At 45.1% G+C, this 20979-nt stretch overlaps 1 protein-coding gene across 5 annotated transcripts in view; it reads left to right on the forward strand.

Moving 5' to 3' along the window:
* The window catches only part of SPATA13 (spermatogenesis associated 13), a 130457-nt gene that overhangs the window by 103718 nt on the left and 5760 nt on the right, over positions 1-20979 (forward strand). For all 5 annotated transcript variants that reach the window (XM_090028734.1, XM_090028752.1, XM_090028744.1 and 2 more), the window contains 8 exons: positions 2033-2169; positions 2794-2973; positions 11003-11188; positions 14656-14835; positions 16611-16843; positions 17455-17584; positions 18195-18567; positions 20154-20228. In XM_090028734.1, the coding sequence (XP_089884860.1) occupies positions 2033-2169; positions 2794-2973; positions 11003-11188; positions 14656-14835; positions 16611-16843; positions 17455-17584; positions 18195-18567; positions 20154-20228 (1494 nt within the window). The remainder of the gene's footprint in view (positions 1-2032; positions 2170-2793; positions 2974-11002; positions 11189-14655; positions 14836-16610; positions 16844-17454; positions 17585-18194; positions 18568-20153; positions 20229-20979) is intronic.

Consider the following 20979-nt stretch of genomic DNA (forward strand, 5'->3'; position numbering starts at 1 on the left):
ATATAAGGAGCAAGGAGTTATTTCCTTTCCACTCATGCATCCCCAGTCAAAGGTAAGGAACATTCACAGTCCTTGTGATCACACACAAGTAGGGGCAGGGAGCAGTACACATAGATTCAGTGAGAGACAGGGCTCTCGACTTGCCGCCTTGTCTCACCAGTCAGTGGACACAGCAGGCTACAAAGTGCAGCAGGCACATTCTTTTATGCATGCCTGAGAACTTGAGGTGGGAGTATGCTTTCTGTGACACAGTCCCTCCTGGTGCTCACTGAGTGGCATTGCAGTCCAATGCAAGGACTTTACTATTAGCAGCTTACTTAGAAAAAGGGTTGTGGCTTGTTTATCAAATGAAATATGTTATTAGTTTTGTGTATGTGACAAAGTATAATCCTGGTAGAATTTAATAGCTTAGTGTATTTGACCCAAGGAGAAGCTCAAAATACTCATGAGCTTTCTGAATGTAACACTTGTTTCTCGAGCACTCTCTCAAAGCCCTCTCCACACTATAGACCTGACTTCTTCCTTGCCCCTATCTGGTTGGTTCAGTCTCTGCCCCCTTCACTTGCACAGATCCTGGGTTCATATATGTGACATTATGATGGAGAAAAGGGTGGATGTTCCAAACTGTAATCTGTTTTGACAGATTTTTGAAGATAAAAGGCTTCACAGCTCTTTAACAACATGAAGAGACTTTATAATTTACATCCACCTGCATCCAATTTGAAGTGTCTTTTACATTGCCAGAGATGTGTTAGGCAGCATTAGTGTAAATGAGAATCAGGCTGCAAGCCAATGGGCTAACTTACCAGCCTCTGTACCAAAGACTATTCACCAGCCACAGGATTTCAGACCCTTCCACTTCAGGGACTTTGGTTTATTCTTTCAAAATAACCCGGATTCAATATAGCCATCATGTTCCTTTCCTCTGACCCTGGGTCTTCTAGCCACCCGTTAGACTCAGCAAACCATCTGCCTGAGACTCACTGGGATGTGCGTGAGTCAGTTTGGTGCTGATGAGTTATTTCCTGTCTTCTTGAGGACCAAATTCTCTTCAAGCCTAACAATCTTGAGAGACGACTGACTATTTGTAGGTTGAGCTAAATCCACTTAAACAGCCAGCCACCAGTGATGCAGTCTCTTATACTCCAGCCTTACAACTTGTTGATTCTGGTTGCTTCAGAGGAGTTATTCCTAGTGTGTCTGGGTGTATAAATAAAATGAAAATCATTCTATGTTAAAGCCAGCTGAGAACTTTTGACAAAACAATTTTTGTCAGAAGGTCTGTAGTTGTCCAACTCAAACCTTTTCTGTGAAAAGGGTCTGGTTAGGGCAAAACCTTTGTGAGGTTTTGCCTGAAGTCTAGGGTGGAAAAGCAGAGGCCCACATTATAACCCTGGCTAGTAGTGTTGACACTTGTCTAGGTTGCAGGAGACATGGAAGTGGATTTAGACTTGCTCCTTGAACCTGAGTCTTCATATCCCAGGTTATTGCACTAACTTTAAGCCACTCTCAGTGTCAGTCTGGTCCAATGAATTTAGACAAATTCCAACAGGAGAGATTTAAGAGAGCTACCCCAGAAAGCCCAAACAATAGGGCTCTCACCTGGGACATGGGATGCCTCATTGAACTCCATGCCCTAGATCAGCTTCTTTCATATATCCCAGGTCACTGTTGAAACAGTTGGCTCAAGTTGGCTATCATTCTTTCTTTCTCTCTCTGCATGTCCTCCTGCTTCCTCCTTCACCCTATGCCCTTGCCTCCCACCCCCATCCACCACAAAAAAAAAATCCAAAGGTCTCTTGCAATAATAATTAAAGAACAGGAAACACATTTCTCATCTAGCTCTTATTGTGATAAACAATCTTTGTTGTTCATAGAAAAGGCAAAGGCACTCTTTATTTTTGTTTTCTCCTCTTTCTGGTTTTACATTTAATTTTTTTATTGAGTTGTTGTTATATAGGAGCTTCTCTGAAAGGGCTTTGACTGAACTAATTTACTTTCTGTTTCAAGTCTGTCATCTTTTTTGTTTTAGTTGCTGCAGATGGTGGGACTGAATCTTCTGCCTTAGTTGATGACAATGGTAGTGAGGAGGATTACAGTTATGAGGAACTCTGCCAAACCAGCCCTCGATACCTGCAGCCTGGAGGGGAACAGCTAGCAATTAATGAGGTTAGAAGCGGATGCATTCCAGTATGTCTAACTTCTCAGTTTGTATGAGGATAGAGTGTGTGTTTTTATATACAAGTACAGAAATGTGGGGGTCAAGAACCTAGACCATTTTGCCATGGTGTGATTTTTCAGACTAACAGCTATGGCTGCTTGCAGGCATTAAAAAACAAAACAATAAACCAGTGGTTTACTTTCAACTGGGTGCACCCCCACCCTGAGCCCAGTGCATGCCTAGAAGAGGCAGCACATTAGTTGGACCTGACTCTTTCAACATCTGTATAGATCGGGTGCTTTAGTGGGGGGGTTTGGCACTTTTACCTAAAGCTGATTCATTAGATAAAAAGCGGCAAAAAGCCCTGTTGAAGCACCCGATCTACACAGAAGCTATACAGATCTATATATTTGGAGCCGGGTCGAAGTAACACTCTGCTTCTCCCAGTAAAGTGCGGGTTGTTTTTTTTTAACGTCTGCAGGCAACCTATATGAGCACAGATGTCTTGGATCCGGGTTATTTCTCTCCATTTATAGATTTATGCTTGTTTATTTTTCTAGCAATTTGTCGATTGGTCTTTGTTCACTGATAAATCTTCTCCTTTGCAAACCCTTTTCTTTCCCCTTTTTCAGCTGATAAGTGATGGCACTATGGTCTATGCAGAAGCACTTTGGGACCATGTGACTATGGATGATCAAGAGCTAGGCTTTAAAGCTGGAGATGTCATCAGAGTTCTTGAAGCTTCCAACAAAGACTGGTGGTGGGGAAGAAATGAAGACAAGGAAGCCTGGTTTCCAGCTAGTTTTGTCAGGGTCAGTAATTCTATTTTGTTTTGTTTTGAGTCTAGTGAGGGACACAGTGCACCACAGCATTACTCCAGGTTGTTAGTAAAATACCAGCATAATAGTGATTCATTTCATTTTGTTAAATATTATTTTACAGTGTTAAATAGGAATTAAATGCTCATTTTTATTTCCCCATTTCATAAAGAGTGCTCCACACCAGTATAGAAATGAAATGGAGGGCCCATTTCTTCATTTCCGTGCATCTAAAAATCAGAATTGTAATTCACATTTTTTATAGGCATACATGACAATGCAAAGGTCAAATAAGAAAAAAAATATTGGCTCAAAGATTAGTAATCTTCTCTTCCATGAATTACCTTCCCTTGCCTTAAGTCTGTTGAAATCAAAAGAATGCCACAAATGAACACGAGGACAAAACTAATTGATTATTATTTTTATTTCTGCTGTCTCATGGAGGTGAAAGTGTCAACCAACGTGCTATGCAGGTGGGCAGTACAGACAGAATGAGCACAGAAGTTTTGAGGGAGGATGTGGGGGAACTGCTCTACCCATCCCTTGATATTGTAGAGATGTTCTGAGAAAATACTTCCAGACCTGTTTTGTAGGAGTTCTGTTCACAATCTGAACTCTATATTTGAAGTTGAGCCAGGAGTCTCATAACAATACAACTCCTGAAAGCATTAAAAGCTATAGCTATATTGTATTATTTATAATATGATGCAGAGTCCACAGTTTAGACTGGGGCCTCCCTGGGTGAGGCACTGTATCAAAGGTACTCATCCCGCACGCAGCAGATTACAGTCTAAGTAGGTATGTCAGCAGAAGGGTGGGAGGAAGGAGATGGTGTTTGCCCTACCATGTGGGATGGGAGAGTCCTGGATTCTGGTTCCTGCTCACAGAATTATTTATGTTGCTGTTGTTTTTTATCCAAGTACTTCATCAAGTAAAATGCAGAAACAGTTCTAGAAGTAGGAGCTACAATTCTTTCCCCTCCCTGTCCCTACTCCATCAAAGAAGTACCCTAACACTGGGCTTCAGAACTGGGTCCTTCTTGCTTGTTTTCTTTATGACCCCATGACTTCTGCACTCTTAACTACTCCACGGTCCCACTTCAACCGCAGCAGCGGAGGTTGTTCCCAACCAACCTGTTCTGTCGGGTGGTGCTTACAGCATTCTCCTCAGGAGTGGGAGACACCGTTTTGAGTTCTGCCAAGCTGAAGAGGGCTCTAACCCAGGTCTTCTACTTCCTGGACAAGCGTCCTAGCCACTAGGTGTAAAATGTGGGTGCCCACACCATTTTGGTATTTGCCGCCAGGGGGGGGACGTGCGCATCAGGCAAATACTGAAGTTGATGAAATTCTAGGCAAATTATTAAATCTGACTTCAAGAAAAAAGTGTTTTTGAATCTTTTGATTTCAGATATCAATGAGAGTGCTCTGTTTCTTAGGAAAGGGACAGGTACACTGTGAAAAGGGGAAAGAAACAGCTGTCACTTATTTCATATGAGTGTCATCCTGATTTAACATGAGGAAAAAAGCCACAGTGTATTTATCTTGGCTTACAAGTGAACACCAACAGTAGCTGGCCTTTATGAGAGGCTCTTTTCCCATATGTGTGCACACACTACACACACCTTCCCAAAAATCAGCCCACCAAAATTGGGGTGCATGTCCTAAATGAGGAAGCTGTTTGGTTTTTTTTTTGCTGGAATAGAAGCATGAAGACACTGTGCTGAAAGATGGCTGCCAGTTTCTCTTTGGATTGGCAAGCAGGAGGGGTGGAATCCAGTGTTAACCCTTTGACAACTACTCTCAAATTGGCAACTGAGCAACCAAATGAGCAGTGAAAAAAGTGCTGCCAGTTTGGGATGGGCTGTGAAAGGGCTAACACTGAACTTCATCTCTCTTGCTTTGCTGTCCCAGAGAGAAGCTGACAGCCATCTTGCACCACAGCTTCTCCATAAAAAAGCCAGCTCTGGACCACAACTTTGAGATACTCTTTTTTTTTCTACCTTCTGTCTTCCAAAAACAAAGTTGATGTTCTATATGGGGGCATGTGGTAAGTGAGAAAATATGGACACGTGGCAAAAGATAGAGACAGCGCCACATGATGTGCCTGGGATGCTACAGTGAGGAGGGCCTTATAAATACCAGTAGCAAGTAGTATAACAATCGGTGGATGAGTGGGGCACAAGCACCTAGCACTGCTGAAGGTGGGTGGTGTGCCTCACCCTTCCATCCCCGCTTTCCTTCCTCCCTTTCTCCACATGCTCCATTTTCCCTTCAGTGGCTTCAGTTCTGGCTCTAGCAGCAGGGAGGGCAGAGAACCAGCATGTGATGCAGGAGCCATGGCCAATGGTTTGTTGTAGCTGTTACCTCCTATTTTTGCCAGTTAAAACTGGTGGTTTTTAGCCACTCAACATGTGAGTTAGTGGCAAGAAAAGAAAAGGAGGTTTATCACTTTCAGCAGCAGCGAACCTCCAGCTGCTGTTCCTGTACTACGGCTGCTGTTCTGCTATCCTAGAGCTGGACTTGCTGCTGGGAAGGTGCAAAGCCAGGGGGCAGTACTGCATGGGGCCCGTACTGGCTAGTTATGACTCTAAATACCAACAATGAAAAAATGGGCTCATTCCTAATACTTCTTCAAGTTTGGGCCTGTTTTGGAGACCTGTTGTTATCATCAGGGATCTTGGTTTTATCTGATAAAAAAAATTGCAAAGTCTCTAATAAAAACACCACAAATGCTCTGATTAAAAACCCCCAAATCTGTGATTAAAATGAAAGGCCACCAGTGCCTCGATCACTATAACAGAATAAATTCTAGATAACTATATATTATGGCATTTGATTTTGGGTTTTTCATCATGGAAAATCAGAGCTCCTGCTGAAACCCGCCCAGGACCCTACTTGGCCCAGCCCCCCAGGGAGCCCCGCGATCGGAGCCACGCGAACAGGCTGCGTAAACAGGAGCTCGAGTTAGCGCGGAGTTTGCACAGGGGAGGGCGTGGGAGGGCACAAGACCCTGCCTGCGACCCCCCAGAGTAGTCAGCCCCAGCCGTAGCCAGCCTACCAGAGACATGACACGGATGGGCACGCGCCGCACCCCGAGGGTCCCCTCGAGCTCTGCGGCCCCCCCATCAGGCACCTCAGAGATGGCCACCCAGACGGGGCCCATGGTTCCGGGCTCCATGCAGATGGAGCCCCTGGCTCTTGGCTGCGGGGGCTGCCTGTCCCTTTTTCAGGCTCTGGGGCCCGGGAGCATGGCCACCTCCCCTTGCGGGGTCTGCTCCCTACTGGGGTCTCTGGCGCGCCAGCTGGAGGAGCTCCAGGCCACAGTCCAGAGACTGCATACCATCAGGGACTGCGAGCAGGAGATAGACTCCTACTGCCAGGCCCTTCTCCCCCGGGAGCCGCAGGGTAGAGCACAGTCTTCCTCCACGACTAAGGAGGACTCTGGGACCTCCCGCTCTGCCCAGTCAGGGGCATGGACCAAGGTGGTCAAGGGCCCCAAGGCCCGCCGCACCAAGGCCCCTCCCTCGCCGGAGCTTAGCAACAGGTTCGCACCTCTTGCAGCCCCAGCAGAGCCTGTTCAGTTGCCAGCTCCCGCAGGCAACCCAGGCTCAATCACAACTACTGGCCCTGCTCTCCCCAAGTCAAAGCGAAAGGTGTTTGTTGTGGGAGACTCCATCCTGCGGGGCACTGAGGGGGCAATCTGCCGCCCTGACCCCTTAGCCCGGGAAGTATGCTGCTTCCCAGGGGCCCGCATCTGAGACATTGCGGAGAGGATCCCGCAGCTCCTCTGGCCCACAGACCACTACCCCATGCTCCTTATTCACGTGGGCACCAATGACATGGCTCGGAGCACCCCCAGCCAGGTCATGAGGTGCTACAAGGAGTTGGGAGCAGGGCTTAGGGGTCTGGGAGCTCAGGTGGTGTTTTCGTTGATCCTCCCAGTCTCAGGCTATGGGCTGAGGAGGGAGAGGAGGATCCATGCAGTGAACCAAAGACTGTGGAGCTGGTGTCACCGGGAAGGCTTTGGCTTCCACGACCACAGCCTGCTCTTTGGTGAGAGAGGCAGCAAGCTGCTGGGAAGAGATGGCCTCCACCTCTCTCCCCTGGGGAGGAGGCTCTTCTCAGCCAGGCTGGCTGACCTGCTCCACCGGGCTTTAAACTAAGCCCGCTGGGGGATGGGGGGACGACTGCCACTGCTGGCCCGCTGAGCGACCCTTGCAAAGCCAGCAGACCAAGGCACTTAAGGGAGCCCACCCCTGCCCCAGCTCTGGCACAATCTGTGGGCAAGGCAAGAGCCCCTAAGGGCACACTTGCCTGCCTGTACACTAATGCCAGGAGCCTGGGTAACAAGCAGGAGGAGCTTGTCCTCCTGCTCAGTGCAAAGAACTATGACGTCATTGGGATAACGGAGACCTGGTGGGACTCCACCCATGACTGGACCATGGGTATAGAGGGCTATACCCTGTACAGGAGGGATCGTGTTGACAAAAGGGGCGGGGGTGTAGCTCTTTATGTGAAGGGTCTAGAGACCCTCTGGGTAAAAATTCATGGGAAAAACGGCACAGGGGACACAACGGTGGGAGTCTACTACAGACCTCCCACTCAAAGTCCTGAGCTTGACCAGGAGTTCGCCCGGGAACTGACTGAGGCCACTTGCTCCAGCACCTTGGTTGTCATGGGTGACTTCAATTACCCGGACATCTCCTGGGAAGATCACTCAGCAAAATCCGAGCGGTCGCAAAGCTTTCTCTCGTGCGTGGATGACCTCTACCTGACTCAAGAAGTCTATGGGCCAACGAGACGCAAAGCGCTGCTCGACCTGGTACTGGCTACAGGGGACGACCTAATCGGCGACCTAGTGATCAATGGGAAGCTGGGTGACAGCGACCACGAGCTGATCACCTTCACCATCTGCCGTAAAGCTGGCAAGTCAGTCAGCAACACAGAAGTCCTTGACTTCAGAAAAGCTGACTTTGACAAGCTCAGGAGGCTTGTCGGTCAGGCCCTCAGGGACCGTGACCCCAGGGAGATGGGAGTTCAAGGAGAGTGGTTGCTTCTCAAGGAAGCGATCCTCAATGCACAAGCTAAATCTATCCCAACACAGAGGAAAGGCAGCAAGAAGGCACAGCAGCCCTCCTGGCTCTCTAGGGACCTAGCGGACCTCCTGCGGCTAAAAAGGAAAGCCTACAAAGGATGGAGGACGGGATTCACCTCCAAGGAGGATTATTCTGCACTGGTCCGGTCCTGCAGGGAGCAAACCAGGAAAGCCAAGGCTGCAACTGAACTCCAACTAGCTTCAAGCATCAAGGACAACAAAAAGTCCTTTTTCAGATATGTGGGGAGCCGGGGGAAAAGCAAGGGCAATGTTGGACCCCTGCTAAACCAGATGGGGAAACTGACAACTGACGCCCAGGAAAAAGCCAACCTATTAAATAGGTACTTTGCATCAGTCTTTCATCAGTCCCATGGGACACCCATGCCTGCTATGGGACAGGGAGATCCGGGTGATGGGGATCCCCTACCCTCCATAAATGCTGACCTCGTGAAGGAACACCTTGAGAAGCTGGATACCTTCAAGTCAGCCGGCCCTGACAATCTGCACCCCAGGGTACTCAAGGAGCTGGCGAGTGTCATAGCCCAGCCCCTGGCACGGATCTTTGAAAACTCCTGGCACTCTGGTGTAGTGCCTGAAGACTGGAAGAAGGCCAATGTGGTGCCGATCTTCAAGAAAGGGAGGAGAGTGGATCCGGCTAACTACAGGCCCATTAGCCTGACTTCTATCCTGGGGAAGATCTTAGAAAAGTTTATTAAGGAGGCCATCCTTGATGGACTGGCCCAGGCTAACATCCTAAGGGACAGCCAGCACGGGTTTGTTGCGGGTAGGTCTTGTTTGACCAATCTGATTTCCTTCTATGACCAGGTGACCTATCACCTGGACAAGGGAGAAGAGATTGATGTCATATATCTTGACTTCAAAAAAGCCTTTGATCTGGTATCCCACAATCACCTCTTGGCCAAACTGGCCAGTTGTGGCCTTGGCTCCACCACGATCCGCTGGCTGGGAAACTGGCTCCGTGGTCGGACCCAGAGGGTTGTAATTGATGGCAGTCACTCATCGTGGTGCCCTGTGACCAGTGGGGTCTCTCAAGGCTCTGTCCTGGGACCCATCCTGTTCAACATCTTCATTAATGATGTGGACATTGGAGTCAGGAGTGGACTGGCCAAGTTCACCGATGACACCAAACTTTGGGGCAAAGCATCCACGCCAGAAGATAGGCAGGTGATCCAGGCTGACCTGGACAAGCTCAGCAAATGGGCGGACAAGAATCTGATGGTGTTTAACACCGAAAAATGCAAGGTTCTCCACCTTGGGAGGAAAAACCTGCAGCATCCTTATAGGCTCGGCAGTGCTACGTTGGATAGCACTACAGAAGAAAGAGACTTAGGGGTCATCATTGACCACAAAATGAACATGAGCCTGCAATGCGATGCTGCGGCTAGTAAAGCGACCAAAACGCTGGCTTGCATCCATAGATGCTTCTTGAGCAAATCCCGGGACGTCATTCTCCCTTTGTACTCGACCTTGGTGAGGCCGCAGCTGGAGTACTGCGTCCAGTTTTGGGCTCCACAATTCAAAAAGGATGTGGAGAAGCTTGAGAGAGTCCAGAGGAGAGCCACGCGCATGATCAGAGGTCAGGAAAACAGATCTTACGATGACAGGCTGAGAGCCACGGGACTCTTTAGCCTGGAAAAACGCAGGCTCAGGGGTGATCTGATGGCCACCTATAAGTTTATCAGGGGTGACCACCAGGATCTGGGGGAACGTTTGTTCACCAGAGCGCCCCAAGGGATGACGAGGTTGAACATTCACAAACTCCTGCAAGACTGTTTCAGGCTGGACATAAGGAAGAATTTCTTTACTGTCCGAGTCCCCAAGGTCTGGAACAGTCTGCCAGCAGAGGTGGTTCAAGCACCTACATTGAACACCTTCAAGAGTAAATTGGATGCTTATCTTGCTGGGATCCTATGACCCCAGCTGACTTCCTGCCCTTTGGGCAGGGGGCTGGACTCGATGATCTCCCGAGGTCCCTTCCAGCCCTAATGTCTATGAAATCTATGTACACCCCAGGAAATTATGTACAGAAAAACTCAAAATTATGTAAAATTAATCACTTGTAAGATTTTTATAAATTAAACTAAATACAACACTATTTGAACCTTCCTTAGAAATATATGCAGGTACTTTGTATGGTTGGGGAGTGTGAGGTGTGTGTGGAAGAATTTGTGAAGGTGTGGGGTTGTGGGTGCTGGTATGGGAGTATGTGGGGTTTGTGGGGGACTGTGAAGGGGTGGGGGTGGGGGTGGGTACGGGAGTATGTGGGGTTTGTGGGAAGTGTTGTAAAGGGGAATGGGTGGGTGTGAGGGTTTGTGGACGGCTGTGGGGTGTGTTGTGCACAGCCCCCACCGCTAGTGGCTCAGCAACAGCAGGCAGCAGGCCTTTGAGGCAATTATGTCCATGGCAGGCAGAGTCTGTGGCAGCTCACACCTCTGTCTGAGTCCCAGGGCCTGCGTGTGCTGGCATGGAGCCAGCCTGGCCCACTAGCACGCACCTTCAAACCAGACTAGACTAGCTCCATGCTGGCCTGTGCAGAGCTGAACACTGTAGGACCAGGCTGGGTGGGCTCTGTGCCTCTATGTACAGCTTCCTGCTGGGGTGCTGGAAGCCCCACATGGAGGCACAGAGCAGGCTGGCCTGGGCCAATGTTGCACAGACTGGAAGCCATGCACCATCAGGCTGGGCGGGCTCCATGCCTCCACATGGGGCTTCCAGCACTCCAGCAGAAAGCTGCACATGGAAGCAAGCTGGAGCCTGCCCAGCCCAGTGGCACTCACTCTAATGATAGTAGGTACATTTATATTCTGCTGCTTCTAGTGTTAGTAGGTACTTCTTTATTTTGAACCTCCTCCATTTGCTTTTGGAGCATGTTGCTATACTCTTTTTGCCTTTTTTATTCTGAATGCAGCTGCGAGTTAATCAGGAAGAGCTTCCAGAGAATTGTGGTAGCATCCAGGATGAAGAGCAAGATGCAGACATTAGTAAACACCGCCAAAAAATTGCTGAAAACAAGGATCAGATGAGAACCAATGTTATCCAGGAAATAATGAACACGGAGCGAGTCTATATCAAACATCTCAAGGATATCTGTGAGGTACACTGTCAAGTTAAATAGCATTCTGCAGGCCCAGTTGGAACAAAATGTCCTGCATGAGTGAAAGCTTGAGTGTTTTATATTTTCAAAAGGTTCTGAGCTGTAGTTTGAAGATGGTCTAGCAGAATAATCTCTATGAACTTCTGCTTCTCTTCTCTATTGATCTTCATAAATCACCACTTCACTCTGCAGAAGTCAAGAAAGCCTGGTTTATTTGACTGCTGTTTCTATATTATAAGGAATATTAAGTTTTTCCTTCTCCATTTTTGTGGGAATTTACTTGAAGTGTTTCATGCACAGAGATCTGTGCAATAATAAGGTGACTCAATTTGGACTGCAGGAACTTGGATCTTTATTAGAACTGCCATGTGCTTCATGCTGCTGCCTGCAGCCATGTGGTGCCATGTGTGCTTGTGAAATTCTGCAAACCCAAAGAGTTTCCTGGTGTCACCTTCCAAATCATCCCCACTATATTCTGTGTTCCAACATGCAAGAACCTACAGGTTGTTACTTGAAGGAAGCTTGGGACAGAAGCTTTTGCTGTGAATACTTTTAATCCCTAGTATGCACTGAGTGTTTGGGCTGACCTTTTTATTAACAAAATCTACAAATGAAGGGTATTATGTAGATTGACAAAAAAAATGCCTTCTGAATGTTAGGCTTCTTTTCTTTTCCACATGTGATGCTATATGGGGCAAACAGGCTGGGGTGCTCAGGCAGCAGGGCTGGGTTTGGTGGCCATGGTGGTGCCTGACAGTTGCAGCTGCAAGGTGCCACCACTACAGGGACTGCTGGAAAGTGAGTCCAGCTGCAGTGCTGCCCCAGCCCTCCTACATGCCCAGGGGCAGCAGGAGGAGCCACATGTGCAATGGCCTGAGCTGCCCCCTGCACCAGGGCCAGGCAGGGCTGAGGGGACCTGCCACGGGCTGGACACAATCACTTGGCAGGCCAGATTCAGCTCATGGGCTGTAGTTTGCCTACCCTTGGCTTTAAACACTTATTGCTTATATACAGAAATACACACATAGATGTATGGAGGTTCTTAGCACCTTTCAGGATTTGGCCCACTAATTAGTAATCCTGAAACACTGCTAATACAGTATGTCCATAGCATTCTCTAAAAGGCAGAGTGCCTGTGCATTTAGTGGAAAAGTGCTTATACACATGTTTTCCAAGTGGAATAAATAGTGTTCCCTGGAGTCAAGGTGATTCCACTTCCCTGTAGAAGAGTGAATCACTAAAGGCAGTGCCAGCAGGAGGGTGAGGCTGGTGTAGGCTCACAAATAGGGCTGAGTCAGAAATATTAATCTGATCGAGAGTTACAAGACAGCATAGTGATTACCTCCCTCACTGGAATCATACCAAAGGAACAGGAAAAAAGGTAACACCTTGTTTTGTGGTATAGTCACTCCATACCTCTTATAACAGGTGGGTGCTGGGAGGGCAGGGACACTTATAGCAATACCCAATGGTTGCCAGACTCTGCTTAAACCTATGTGCTGTGGATGTGGCCCACCAAGCCCTTCTATTCAGCCCATGGGACCCCTAAAAAACTTAGAAAATTACTATTTTTCTGCCCCTGGCTGCCTGTCATGCGGCCCTCAGTGGCTTGCCAAAACTCAGTAAGCGGACTGCCACCCAAAATAATTGCCCACCCCTGGTGTAGTGTATCATAAGCTATCTCCAGTACTGCAAATATTTGTTGTCCTGCCATATGTATCTCACTGCCTTTGATCATTTGCGCTTCTATAGGAGCGGGCCATTTATATTAGCAGAATCCCCACCCCCTTATTCCTAGTTATGTAAAGTACCAGCTGCTTGGTACAGAATGCAGAGTAGATGTTCATCCAAGCAATGTTGGAGTATTTTTTCACATCTGCTTAAAGTCTGACACAAATTAATTGAACTGAGCTGTTATACTGCTTGTACAGAGGGAACCAAAGGAAGAGAAACGCTTGTAAATGGAATGGTTGGGCTTTTAGATAGCAGCCAGGCAATATCAGGGTGCTGCCCATGCTACAGATTTTGCTATGTGTTTAAATACAATAGCATCTTGAACAATTTTTAATAAGTCTTAATCTGACTGTGTGGGACTGAGCCTTGTAGTAGCTGTGTCCAGGAACGACAGTCTAGACATGGCAAAGATGGTCTTTAGGCTAAGCATAAAATCTAGATCAATTTGATTTGGTTCGTTAGCCATCAGATGCCTGATCCATTAGATGTGTTAATGTACTGGCAGTCCTGAGTTCAGTATATGGCATACCTGCCATGATCACTTTCATGCGAAACACAGCAGTGGTGGTGTTGTTTCCGCATTTTGTATAACCAGCCAGTCATTAGAGCATTTGGCCAGGAAGGAAAGCTCTGGTTTAGTCCCTCAGCCTGAAGGAACTTGAACCCAGATCTCCCTCCTTTCAGGATAGTACCTAGCTGCCAACTTATAGAACAGGCTAAGTGTGGACACTCTCTGCTCTTCAGCTGAATATTTGTATCTGGGCATCCATGATGGAGAGTCATGGTAGCAGAAGGAGAAAAAGCAAGAGAAAGCCTGATTCTGTAGTTAAGTAATTGGAGTATGCATCTGGGTGGGGAGAGCTCCCAGGATTGTTTCTGTTTCAGATGCAATGACTGTCTGATATAAAATGCATGAATAGTCCTGGGAGTAGATTAGAACCTTTTCTCTTAGGGAAGTGTCCTCATTATTAGGCTACGTAGTTTATTAACGCCCAATTTGTAGGCACTGCAGTGCTTAAGTAGGGGCACCTACATGACAAATCTGACTGCAGATTATTACAGGGTTCAATTTCATCAGCACAAGTAAGATCACAGTCTGGTTAGCACAGATGGGCACTTTGTCAAAACTGTTTGCATAGATGGGACGCTTAAACAAATTCTACTTGGCCAGTTGTCGTAAAGACAAGATGGAATTTGGTATTAGATATTCTTTAAATCAGTGGTGGCCACTATTTTTTGGTAGGCATGACAACAATTAGCCCTGCACCTTCCTCAAGTGCTGCTTCAATTCCATTTTCCTGCCTGATTGGCTGCTCTGCTTTCTGCTCCCTACCCTGTACTCCCAGCCCGATCTGGTGCTCTGCTTTGATTCCTTCCTGATCTGCCACTGTGCTGTCCATCCCCTTCCCAGTCTTCTGCAGGCCACACTCAGAGGCTGCTTGTGCCACTTGTGGCTACCCCTGCTGTAAATGTTGACATCTGGCTGTGTGGTAAATTCAGTCTCCTGTGAAACAGAATTAAGATCGGGAGAATTAGTAATGTAGCAGTCCAGACTGAAATTTGAATGTGTGCATCCCAGGTAGTTGAAATCAGAACTTGTCTTTAGACAGCAGATTCTTACTTTAGAAAGTGAAATATCAATCCAAGTGACTTGTTTAGTAAAGATACTGCTCAAGTTTTTCATGTTTTTCCATATGGATAAAAAACCCCTCTTTTTGTTTGTGTTTTTCCAGGGATATATTCGCCAGTGCCGTAAGCATACCGGAATGTTCACTACGGCTCAGTTAACCACGATATTTGGAAACATTGAAGATATTTACAAATTCCAAAGAAAGTTTTTGAAGGATCTTGAGAAACAGTACAACAAAGAGGAGCCTCATTTAAGTGAAATAGGGTCGTGCTTTCTTCACCATGTATGTTAATTCCATTTTGCTTATAAAATAAACCAAAATGTAATTAGAAAGTGTTAAGTAACCAAGAGAATATGCTTCACTAATTAGTGCTGATTACATGAGATACTGTGCGTGAGTAATATTTTAGAATTCTTACTGTTTTGGTAAACTCATTTTATTTTTTCAAAACTTTAATCATCACAGAGGAACAGGGCCGTTTCCAAAAGTCACAGATTAAATCTTCAATAGTAGCATCTTCATTGATGTTGCTCGATGAAAAAATTTAACCCCCTAATTTCTCAAATAAATTCCGAGTAGGGTTGATTAACAAAAGTAGGAATGGAGGCACATATTCATGCCTGTAAAATCTGAAATGACAAGAGACTTCCAATTTCCAAGGCTGCTTTAAGAAAACTGCTTTTTAGGGTATGGACATGTACATTTGTAGCTGCTTTAAAAGCAGAACAGGGAACGGTGAGAGCTAGGAGCATGCAGCAACTGTTGTATTTCTACAGGATCACACAGATGTGACAGTTACACAACAAATAAGATGAATTGCCTTAACTTTGACCCTGGATGCAGCAGGGTAAAAGCGGAAGCACTTTTGCTACACATGTATAACTATGGAATGATGCAGAAATAGGAGTTTTATATTTGTATTAGTATTCTTTGATAGTTGGCAGGATTTTATTTTTATAGATAGACATAGATAAACATCAATTTCACGTGATGCTCCCAGACTGACAGAAAAATATTTCTGTTGGTAGTCATCAAAATTTACATAAGAGAGACATTAAAAAAAAAATCCAGGGTGGAGATAAGGAAATCTGGGGCAGGGTGCTGCTGTACACATGCACGCATGCATGCATGTATACACAGCAGCTGCTGCAGGAGTTGGGTTGGCTGTGCTACAGGGTGGGTTGGAGGGCCAGAGCTGGTAGCCTCAGGGGACCCAGTGTCACCAGCCATTCACTCTGCTCAAGTCCCAGCTGGGGCAGGGGCCAAACTTCCATGGAGGCAGGCCCCACCCATCCCCTGTGTGATTGGGACAGGGGCCAAATTCCTGTGGAAGTCTCACCAGGCTGGGATCTGCGGGAGTTTGGCTTCGTCCTTGCTCAGACTTTGGCAGAGCAAGGAGCAGGTGGCACCAGGCTCCTGGGTGCTAACCCTGCTCCTCCAAACCCCACTCTGAGCACAGTCTTACTAACAGGGCCTCCAACTTCTGCAGCTGCTGCCATGCATGCACGTACAGGTGCATGTGTGCTAAATTGAGAAAAATCAATTTTTCCCTTAATCTCATGCAACCCTGTAAAATTTCAATAGATAAAAATTGAAATAAATACTTAAAATAAACATCAATTTTAGCCATCAAAATGAAAACAAGGAAAACCAAATTCTGCCAAGACTACTGATAGTGGTAGAGTTGCTAGTGGTACAGTTGCTATGCTGCTGTGTTGGTACCCTTAAAGTGTGGTTGAATATCAGGATTTTGGGGACATAGCTAAAATATTTGTTCATGTGTAACCCTTATGATTATGAGCCAAAAATGATTTTTTTAAAATAAATACTTAGGTTTTTTCCCTATTTTAAAAAGTAAAAATATAAAAATGCCACTATACATTAAGTAATTGTAAAGTAGATTCCCCAGTGTTTCCCAAATGGGTGGTTGTACATTTCAAGCAAAGTTTGCAAGATGTCCAATTAAGATAACCAGAAGGGCTTTATAACTTCTGTGGGACTTTTTGTCATTTGTAGGCCAGTGTTTTAGCTAGTTTTTATTTATGTTTCCTTTATAGCAAGAAGGTTTTGCCATTTATTCAGAGTATTGCAACAATCATCCCAGTGCCTGTGTTGAGCTTTCCAACCTAATGAAACTAGGCAAATACCGCCACTTCTTCGAGGCCTGTCGCCTGCTTCAGCAGATGATTGATATTGCTATTGATGGTTTTCTTTTAACACCAGTTCAGAAAATCTGCAAGTACCCTCTTCAGCTTGCAGAATTACTCAAGTATACTACTCACGAGCACAGGTAAGAGGATTAAAAAGATGTCTTAAGCCATAAAAGCACCCTTATTGCTAAAGCATTCGAAACTAAGAGTGGTTCAGCCAGTCAGCAGCCCCTTCTTCAGGCCTTCCTTCCATTTCTCATTTACTTTTTTGTAAGAAGCCAGGGAAGATGCTGTCACATGGTGTAATGCCTCAGCAGTCCTGTATTTGGAATGCTACCACAGGGCTGTGGTTATTATCAGACCACATCCCCATCTGGTGCCCATTGGGAAGGAAGAAGAGGAAAATACAATCTAAAAATAACAAAAGAGATCTCTTTCTAGAAAGTTAATCCCCCTGGAAACATGCATATAAACAAAAGACTGGTAAAGCCTTGGCTCCAGTTGAAGTTATTGGGCATTTACCATTGATTTTAATGGACCCAGGACTCATTTTGTGTGGTAAAATACTTCTAAGCAAAGTGGGTAACACAGTAGCATTGACTTGTGCATATATAAGATCCAAGGTAGTGAAGATTTGGGCTCTCTTCATGGTTAAGAGCTCTGGCTAGGGAAATATATTTACAGTCTGTTACAAACTGTGGTTGTGTTATATCCATTGTATGGGATGCATTTGTTTTTCTACATTTCACAGTGATTATAACAATATAAAGGCAGCATATGAAGCCATGAAGAATGTAGCATGCCTGATAAATGAGCGTAAGCGAAGACTGGAAAGCATAGACAAGATTGCACGTTGGCAGGTCTCTATTGTTGACTGGGAGGTAGGTTTCATCCTTACAATCTGCAGGGATTTAATAGCAAAGGAATTTGGGTACTGTGTACTTAAATGTCCTCTGGAGTATGTTCCTTTCTCTGTGGGTTTATGGTGCATGTGTTTCATGTGGTCATTGTTCAGTTAAAAGTCCAGTTGCTTCCTTTGCAATGACTCTGTTACTGATTATCTCATTTATTACTTACAAACAGTGACAGCTGTAACCTGCACTCCTGTCTTTGAGATTACAAAAAAAATGTGAAAGAGGGCAAAAGAGAATTTGTTTTAGGTTGGGGTTACTAGCCCCGATTCTGATTTCTTGATTGTCTTATTAGTATTTGCTGACATTTCGTTGATGCTTAATGGCATTATGCCTGATTTCTACAAGTGTAAAGGACAGCAGAATTAATTTTGTCTAATTTATTCTACATTTTATTTTTATAGTTTTTAAAAATGAAATGAAAGTATAGCTTTTCAGTTATGTGGCAAAATGCTAATCTTATTTCCAAAAGAGAAATGTATATAAAGAAGAATTAGCACAATAGAAATATTGCTAATTAGTAACATGGGCTGAGCTCTTTAAAATATTCTTTCTTTCTTTTTCACATTGACCATGTTAGGGGCCAGATGTTTTAGCCAGAAGCTCAGAACTAATCCACTCAGGAGAACTGACCAAAATGTTAAAGCAAGGCAAAAGCCAGCAGAGAACTTTCTTCCTTTTTGACCATCAGCTTGTGTTTTGTAAGAAGGACCTATTGAGAAGGGACATATTATATTATAAGGGTCGGATTGATATGGATGAGATGGAACTTGTGGATACTGAGGATGGAAAAGACAAGGACTTCAACATTACTGTGAAGAATGCTTTTAAAATTATAAATAGAGCAACAGATGAAGTTCATTTCTTCTGTGCAAAAAAACAGGAGGATAAGAAAAGGTGGATGGAGGCATGTGAAAATGAAAGGAGAAGAGTGCAGGAAGACAAAGAAATGGGTGAGTGCAAAGACATGGTGGGAAACCCCACCCCAAAATTTAGTGAATGCTGTGGTAGCTCAGCAGGGCAGGGAAAGTGGGAAGGGAGGGTCTGTCTGCCCAAAGGGCTGCTGGCAAGGTAGTTGCCACCCCCACCTCCTGCCACTGATTGACTGCAAGGGCTGCTTGTCATGTGGCCCTGCCCCTCTCTAATCCATGCCAAGGGTTGGGGCTGTACAAAGGACAGGCCTTCCAGCCAATCAACAATGAGGGGTGGGGCCACACCCAATCAACAGTGAGGGGTGAGGCAGCCCCCGTAGCCAATTAGTGGCAAGGGATGGGGCCACTGGGCACCTCAGCCAGTCAGAGGCATGGGGGGCTTGCTACGTTCCAACACAAAACAAGTTGCAGAAGCAGAAATGCCTGGTGATAAATGAGGAAAGAAAAAAGGTATGACCTGTATGCTAGGGTCAGTGTTGCACAGGATCTTCCAAATCCGAGAGCAGTGATTCTCAGTCAGGGTATCGGGGGCACCCTGGGGTGCCACCAGATCTTGTGAATCTGATCCTGTAAGGAGAGAAACAGATAAGCACAGGCTAAGGCTTGTCCTTGCTGAGATGATTCCCCACCCCCAGTGCCCAGCCTCTCTGTGAGGAAGTTAGTACTGTAATATATACATTAGTTTTTCAAATTGGGTGCCACTCAGTTTCCTAAGTTATGGAGGTGTGCCTTGAGTCCAGTGAGAGGGACCTTGAGTCCAGAAAGATTGAAAACCACTGTCTTGGAGCGAACCACTGGCTACAATTTTTCCTATGAGTAAGTGCATTTGGGTTTTTAATTTAAAATGCTTCATTGTCTTAGACTGGTAAAATAGCAGCAGTGTAACAGAGTCAACAACAAAAGATTCAGAAAATATAGACATAGAGGGAGACTGTAGTCATAGGAAGCATAACACTGATTTTATGGTCCAAAGGAAAATAGTTGGAAAAAACCATTGGTGGCTGAGGTAATGAAAGATATCTGCTGTCATGACATTTATCTTTATAAGTGAGAGAATTCATAATATGCTTCAGGCTTTAGATAGCAGCAAATTAAAATAGGGAGCACTTTGAATATGATTTCCTAGATGACATTATTTACAAGTTAATAACATTTAACACAATCCAGAGACTTTTATTCCCAACCTATCTATAACATGCATTCCTATACAGGAAGAAAATAGGAAATAGGAAATGTTCCTGTGTATACCAAAGCCACTTCTGATTTTTTACAAATGTAAACCGATTTACTTTTATAGGTCTCCTTTGGATTTAAATCAGTGAAAATGAGAAAAGAATCCTGGAGATAATACTATAGTCTTGGCACTTCAGCTCCAGGAAGCACAGCACACTTGAGGCAGGATTAGAATCAGACTAGTGTAATAGAGTAAAATTTGGACCTGTGTTTCTTTTTTCTTTCTTTTCTTTTTTTTTATAAAGATACATTGTTCTTAAAATGACTTAGTCACTGAAGTATCACTTACTCCTTTGCCCTTTTCTTAATTATTGGTCATCAGAGAGCAGATAAAATATTTTAATGCTGACACCCTAATTTATCCTTTGATGTAGGAATGGAAATTTCAGAAAATCAGAAGAAGCAAGCCATGCAAAATGCCCGAAAGTCAAGGCATGGGAAAATTAAAGGTGGGTATGTAAGAGGTTGTAATTAAACAGGTGTCATTGTTTTGATTACAGGAAATAATATAATTTCAACATAATCATTCCGTAATACTTTGCTAATCTTTTTTGGAGACAAAGTCAAAGAGATATAATTTAGCATTTATTTAAATTTCAGAGCCTCTTGTAAACTACTTACTATATAATCCTAATGATTTTCTTCAGATGGGCAAATCAGTATTATCATTCTTACAGAGGAAACTGAATAGAGAGGTTCAGGAGTTTGTGTATGAGTACGTACATAGGGTGTCTGTGTCAGATGAGATCATAGAATCATAAAAAATGAGGGTTGGAAGGGACCTCAGGAGGTCATCTAGTCCAACTCTCTGATCAAATTGAGACTATCCCCAACCATTTCATCACATCCACGGCTTTGTCTAGCGTGGTCTTAAAAACTTCAAAGATGGACGTTCCTCAGCCTCTCCGGGTAACCTATTCCAGTGCTTTACTACCCTCCTAGTGAGAAAGTTTTTCCTAGTACCTAACCTCAACTTCTCTTGCTGCAACTTGAGGCCATTGCTTTTTGTCTCAAAAATCTGTTGCCAAACAAACAAGACCTCAGCAAGTTTGCAGATGACACTATGCTTGTGGGGGGAGTAGTAGATACACAACAGCTTTGTGTCATCTGCAAACTTGTTGTCATCTGCAACAAATTTTTGTCCATTTTGTGTAGCTTCGAGGAAAAGTTGTGATTTTTTTTTTGGTCTTTTTCAGTATT

Source organism: Crocodylus siamensis, chromosome 1, assembly GCF_052110815.1.
Source record: "Crocodylus siamensis isolate JL-2025a chromosome 1, ASM5211081v1, whole genome shotgun sequence".
NCBI classification, from domain to species: Eukaryota; Metazoa; Chordata; order Crocodylia; family Crocodylidae; genus Crocodylus; species Crocodylus siamensis.